A 6,247-nucleotide genomic window follows, 5' to 3' on the forward strand; every position below is an offset into this window, starting at 1 on the left:
GGCTGTGCGCGCTGCAGCGCGGACACACGCCCCGAGGTTTTCCGAGTGGCACAGTGGGTTCGGGCTGTTTGTTATTCCGCTGTCATGCCGGACTCCCCGGCAGCTGCCCGGCGCACGGCGTTCGGCTCCCGGAGGAGTGAGAGCGCCTTCCCAGGGCCGGGCTCCCACCCAGACCCTGTTCAGCCGACGGAGGTGCGCAGGGGCTGCGGGGTGTCATTCTCGCTATCGTTAACAGACTTTTCGGGCATCCGCGAAAACTTACCAAAAAAAGAAAAAAGAAAAAAAAAAAAAAAAGTTTTTTGGCCGGGTTTCTTTCCCTAAGGACTGCATGAGGTCATCTCTAGGCTCCAGATCCAGAATGGGAGTGCTCTCTGCCCTGCCCACGTACCCCGAGCTGGTGTCAGGACTCTCGCCAGGGTCCCGGAGAGGTGATAACAGGACTCGCCCCCTCCTGGCCATCTTATCCCCGTGGGCACCGCAGAAACTCCCGAGTGATCCTTTCTGGCCGTTGCCTCGTCCGGCAGCTGTGCCGTCGACTGAACCGTGCAAGCGGGAAAAAGAGCCCCGGGCAGCAGCGGAGCCGGCGAGCAGCGCTGCCGCCGATTCGGCTGCCCCTGCCCGCAAGGGCAGCACGAGGGAGGCGCTCGGGAGCCGCACCCGAGGCCGTGTCCCACGGGGGTTAGGTCAGCGGGAGGGGCGGGAGTAGGAAATTAGGATAAACTAGAGGTGAATGCAGCGGGATTAGATAGCCTGTACCCTCTCTGCCCCAGCTCCAACCGGAGGTACTGAGGAAGGAGAATTTCATCACCATTCCCTGGCCTGGATCCCTGCACTGTGAGCCCTCATCCCCGTGAGTGCTTGGGGCTTGACTGATGAGGTCCAGTCTGCTCCATATCCCCCAGGGAGGATGTGCAGCCGGCCAGAACACTGGCTGAGATTCCCATATTCAGTCTGGGAATCTCTGGAGTGTACCTGTCACTGTGTCCCAACGACACCACATGTGGAAGGAAGGAGCTGACCCAAGGGCCTCCACTTTGCCAAGTCTGGGGGAGAAGTGTGAGATGCTGGCCACGGACATTGTGGCAAGAGCTCAGACAGCAGGGAAAGGCTTCGGCAGTGTCTATGGGGACTTCAGGGCTGGGCTGGAAAGAGCAGCCGAGGGAGCATGGTGTCTTTGGCACTGCGAAGTTCCAGCAGCCCATGGCCAATGCTGCCTGTGAGCTAACACATCTGACCAGGACATGAGAGCAGGTTCAACCAGGGGATCCCCAACCAGAGAAGGCTGTGAGTCTGACCTCAGCCATGCAGACCGTGGTCAGAGAAACTCCTCAAGATGGATGTTTTCTTCTTCTGAATTTTTTTTTTTTAATTGAAAAGAGTTAAGTAGAATTACAGTTAGTAAATTAATATCTCAATTGCAAAGCTTTTCAGGAGGGATACTAACAGAACAGGTTACAGAAGGTAAGTAGCAGGATCACTCACACAAACACGACTCACATCACTTGTGCAAACGTTCATGCTTTAGTTGTGCAACCTTCCACTTGCTGGTGGGGCTAGGAGGGTCATTAGAAGCTGTCCCACACCTGAAATCCACCTAGGACACAGGCAACTCCTCTGCTACCAAGTTATGTCAGGAGTGGCTCCATCAGGAGCTGAACAGTGCCTGTCTTAGGCACTGGATGAGTGAGGGGGAAAAATGGCGCTTCACACATTGTGGGAGAAAAAAAAAGGATAGAAAGAAGAAGGGGGGAGGGGGGTGGAAGGAAAACCCAACACATTTTAATGTAAATTTCCCTAAATTTCAAAATGTTGAATGCTGGAGGTGGAAACCCACCAAAACTTTTCCTGCAAATTTCTGTACATTCAACTTCTGGTGGTGCTTCTGTCACACCGACTTGGACTGCCAGGTTCAGGTCAAGCTGGTTGTATCCACCTTCTGAGATGTGTCAGGGGAAACCATTGCATCATTCCTCTTTCCCAACGTTTTTTACATGAAACATTTACTTTGAAATAAAATGAAATATTGTCTCAAACTGTCCAGATGACAGTTTGTATGTGATGATGATGATAATAATAATGTGCTACAATTACCTCCCAACCCTTGAAAGACACATGCAAACATTGATTACTACAAGATCAACTAACTTAATTTTCCTATTTTTTTAAGGAATTGCTAAATGCTGTAATGAAGAGAAATCTCACTGTTTCTCTTCTAGAAATGGAGGGAAATACCAATTTATTCACTGAGGTACATATTTCCACAGAGTTACACTGAGAACATGTACACTCCATCAAGTGCATCTTTGCAGTTTTAAAGTATCTTTGAGTTTTGCAGTCTGAGATTTCAGAGACTGTGATGTGTTTTCTCACCCAGCAAAATCTTGCTTTCCCAGGCTGCTGCAGGCCTGTTGACTCCCTCCTGTTACAGTATGGGATGACATTGCTGAGAGGGTGGGCAGTACTTTCTGTGGAACTAATGCCTCCTCCCAGAATTTCAAGGTTGGAAAAGACCCACTGTGATTATAGAAGCAAGTTGGACACAGGTGAACTGGAGCAGAGAATCAGCAATTTCCAGATTCCACCTCAGCAGATTTTAGGGGAAGAGTGGAGAATCTCCTCAGCCATACCCTCTATGAAGTCACCCCAGTAAGGAGTCACAAGGACCTCAAGCCTTTGGCTCTTTGGTCTCCCCAGCCTGGCAAGTGAGACGACTGCCACTGAGGTGACCAACATCTCCAGTGGCTCAGCTGGCATGCGGGCTGCTGGCCTCTGTTGTCAGCTCAGGCAGTGAAATGGTAGTGGTATGGACCAGTGAGATTTTGTATTTGTTTTCCAAGTCCAGGCCAGAAACGTTAGTCCTGTCCTTCCCTTCCTGTTAGATGTGGGTGTGCTGACTTTGCCTCTGCCCCAAGCCCTGAAGTTGGTCCAGGCTGTGGGGCAGTGCCCATACCAGGCTCTCTCCATCCTACCCCAGCCCTGCCCATGCACCTGGCCTCTCCTCCAAGACAGGCAAGCAGTGCAAGTGTCACTGTGCTGGGGTTGCCTCTCTCTTCAGCAGCCAGGGGGATTCCAGGCAAGTTGAATTAGAGACCTACCTCTGAGCTGAAGCTCCGAAGTTAGGGATAAAACATGATAAATGTAAGGATTGTTTTGGAGGTTGGAATTGAAAGTGTATACTGAATTACTGGAAAATCCATCCAAGGAAAAGGTGAAATAACATAATGTGCAAAAGTCACTTCTGATTTGCTTATATTGCTTGCTGTATATAGACTTGTTATCTGCCAGTACTGCAGGAACTAAGAAAAATGTTGTAAAGAGGCTCATTTGGGACTGACTACTTCCAGGTTCATCCCACTCTCATCAGCCGCCTGCAAGTCTCCAGCAAGGAGCTGAGGATGGGCTGCCCAAGCCAAAGGAAGAACGGGACCCGTGGCTGAGCGCTACCCGAAGCAGATTGCAGAGAACTTCAACCATGTCTCAGCCTAACGGGTTTGCACTCAGATCTTCTCCCTAAGCCTGGTCAAGGCGCCTAATGAAATCAACATCGAAAAGGGCTAACGCTCTTCCGACTCCTGAGGGGGGAAAAAAAATCCCTGATCTCTTCTTAACATCCACCCGTAAAACAATAAGCGGAGTTTCAGCCTGGTGAAGGGTGGACGTGCGCAGCCAGCCCCCTGGGTGAGGGAAGAGCCCGAGCTCCTAGGCCGGCGGGGCGGGGGCTGCCTGCGGGATCCCGGCGCACAGCCTCCGCTCCGGCCCCGCGCCGCGATCGGCGGCTCTGCGCCAGCGGCAGCCGCCTGTCCCCAGCGCGGTGCCTTCGGGCCAGCAGACGGGAGAAAGCTGTCAGTCGCCAGGAGGGCGTGCCCTGGCTCCGGCTGGGAAGGAACACAAGGCTCCTGGACTCAGAGGACCGGCTGTATTTGCATTCCGGCCGGAGCGGAGTCCCCCCCCCTTCTCCGCCCGAGCCACAGGGGAACAGAAAACACGCTCGTGTTAGTAGCCGATGGCTTTTATTTTCACTCTTTACGCAGATCTGACGCATATACAGCCATGCTTTCACCGTACGAAGGACAAGGACTGTAAAGGAAAGCACCTTGCCCAGCCGGTGCACTTTCTCTTCTGCGACTGGGCTGGCACTTCATGGGAGGAAGGGGGAGTCAGGGGGGTAAGAAGAAAAAATTTAAATTCTCGTCTGATTTCATTTATTTAAATAAATATAAATATAATTTTTATATAAAACTATTCACACACAAACAGCCGTCCCAAACCCAAACGGGCGATCATTATGTCTTTTCTTATTTTTGTTAATAAGTCCGTCCAGTAGGTTCTCTACAGGTTTTAATTTGCTTTTCAGTTTTCGGGGTTTTTTAATCTTTTTTTTTTTTTTTTTTTTTTTTTTTTTTTAATGTCTTGCCTTTCGGTTTGAAACGCGTTTCTTTTTTTCCTTTAAATTGCCTGTGGGGATACAGAGGAAGACTCCCTGGGCTATGTTACATTGTCCCATGTTACATTTTAGAAAGAGCAGGTGCCCTCTCCTGGGATTACATAAGTAACGTTTACCTTGACCTCCCACGACTAAAACGTTTGCATTCTGAAAAAGAGATATATAGATATACTTCTATTTCTATTACTGCGGATGGATGACAAATCTCCGCGGCGGCGAGGGCCAGCCCGCAGCAGGTTAGCGGGTTGCCGTCCGTGGGGAGCGGTGCCAGGTAAGTCGCCGTGCCGCCACCTCGCTCCGGCGGCAGGAGCGGAGCAGGTGGGACCCGGCGGCAGGCGGATCTCATAACGGGGAGATCTCTTTATCCTCGGTAGCCGATGAGGGGGATAGAGACTCTTCATCCTCTGACCGGGGGTAATGCCCCTGGCTGGTGCTGCACTTGCAGCCCCCGTGCGAGTTTCGCTGGGTGCCTTTGCCTTCTTTCTTGTGCTTCACCCTCCTGTTTTGGAACCAGATTTTCACTTGCTTCTCAGACAGGTTCAGGTACGTGGCTATCTCGATCCTCCGCAGCCGGGACAGGTACATGTTGGAGGAGAATTCCCTCTCCAGCTCCAAGAGCTGGGTGCTAGTAAAAGCAGTCCTCATCCGTTTCCCATTCTGAATTTGACTGGATTCGGACCCTCCTGGATGGGAGAGAAACGCAAACTTCAGCGGGACAGTGAAAAGGGGGAAGGGAGGCTAGAGAGAGACAGACAGACAGAAAGAGAGAAGACATTCCCCAGCAGCCTTCCGACCCGGGACAGCCGCTCTCCCTTGGCGACACCCCTTCTCCCGCTGCCCCCCTTCCCCGGCGGCCGCAGGGCTCCTACCCATGCCGAGGCAGTGAAACCTCCGGGGATCGCTGACGCTGTAGGTGGTGGCGGCGCAGGCAGGTGGGTGATGCGCAGGGTGTCCCAGGGCGGCGGCGGCGGCGGGCACAGAGGCGGCGGGCGGCGGGTGCTGCGGCGGGTGGTGAGCGTGGCTGCTCCGCGGGCAGCACTGGGCCTCGCCTGCACCGGTGGGGAACTGGCTCTTGAGCAGGGGGATGGCCCCGCCGCCGCCGCTGCCGCGGGAGGAGTGCAGGTGCGAGGTGACACAGAGCGGGCAGACGCAGAAGGCGCCGCTCTTTCGGGACGGGCAGCCCGGGCCCGACACCGACATGACGAGGGGGGAAGGCATGCTGAAAGGGATGAAGAAGTCCTGGCCGTGATGATGCTCAGGAAGGGACGGAGTCGGCCTCGAGGAGTCTTTGATGATTAAGGAGTCGACATAGAAGGAGCGTGACATTGCGGAGGGCTGCGAGGCCGGGGGCGGCTCTCCCAAAGTCGGGGTTTCCTGCTCGGCCAAGTTGCCACTGAAGCCCTGGCTAGTCGAGAAGGTGCTTATGTTTGAGAGCTGAACAAAAGGGTCCCTGGAGAGGGCCGGTCTTAAAGTCCCCCCGCCTGGATCCCCTGCGCCGGGGTTTTATATCAAGTATTTAAACACGTGATGGCTGAAAGCCTCGCAGATCTAAATCTCCCCGGCTTCCCAGGCCGGCAGGAGAGGCTGCCGGGGGGGGACCAAAGCGGGGTAGGGGAGGGGGGCAAAGTGTGCGTGCTTGCTCGTTGCCCGATGACTTCACTCCTTTGCCTCCGCCTCAAATAAATTATAGGAGCAGAGAAAGCGGGGAGGGGGCGGCTGCTCTGCGGCCCCGTCACACGTCGCGCTCGCAGGCATGTCCCTCTGTCAACACACTCGGGATGCTGGGGATAAAATTAATCGGAA

At 53.7% G+C, this 6,247-nt stretch overlaps 1 protein-coding gene across 1 annotated transcript; it reads right to left on the reverse strand.

Annotated features, from left to right (window-relative positions):
- Positions 1-4,786: 4,786 nt before the first annotated feature.
- GSX2 (GS homeobox 2) lies at positions 4,787-5,770 on the reverse strand. Its single transcript, XM_050973687.1, has 2 exons — positions 5,314-5,770; positions 4,787-5,127 (listed from the first exon to the last, which is right to left on the reverse strand). The coding sequence occupies exons 1-2, from the start codon at positions 5,768-5,770 to the stop codon at positions 4,787-4,789; spliced, it is 798 nt and encodes a 265-aa protein (XP_050829644.1).
- Positions 5,771-6,247: the final 477 nt, after the last annotated feature.

This window comes from Serinus canaria, chromosome 4 (assembly GCF_022539315.1).
Source record: "Serinus canaria isolate serCan28SL12 chromosome 4, serCan2020, whole genome shotgun sequence".
NCBI lineage: Eukaryota > Metazoa > Chordata > Aves > Passeriformes > Fringillidae > Serinus > Serinus canaria.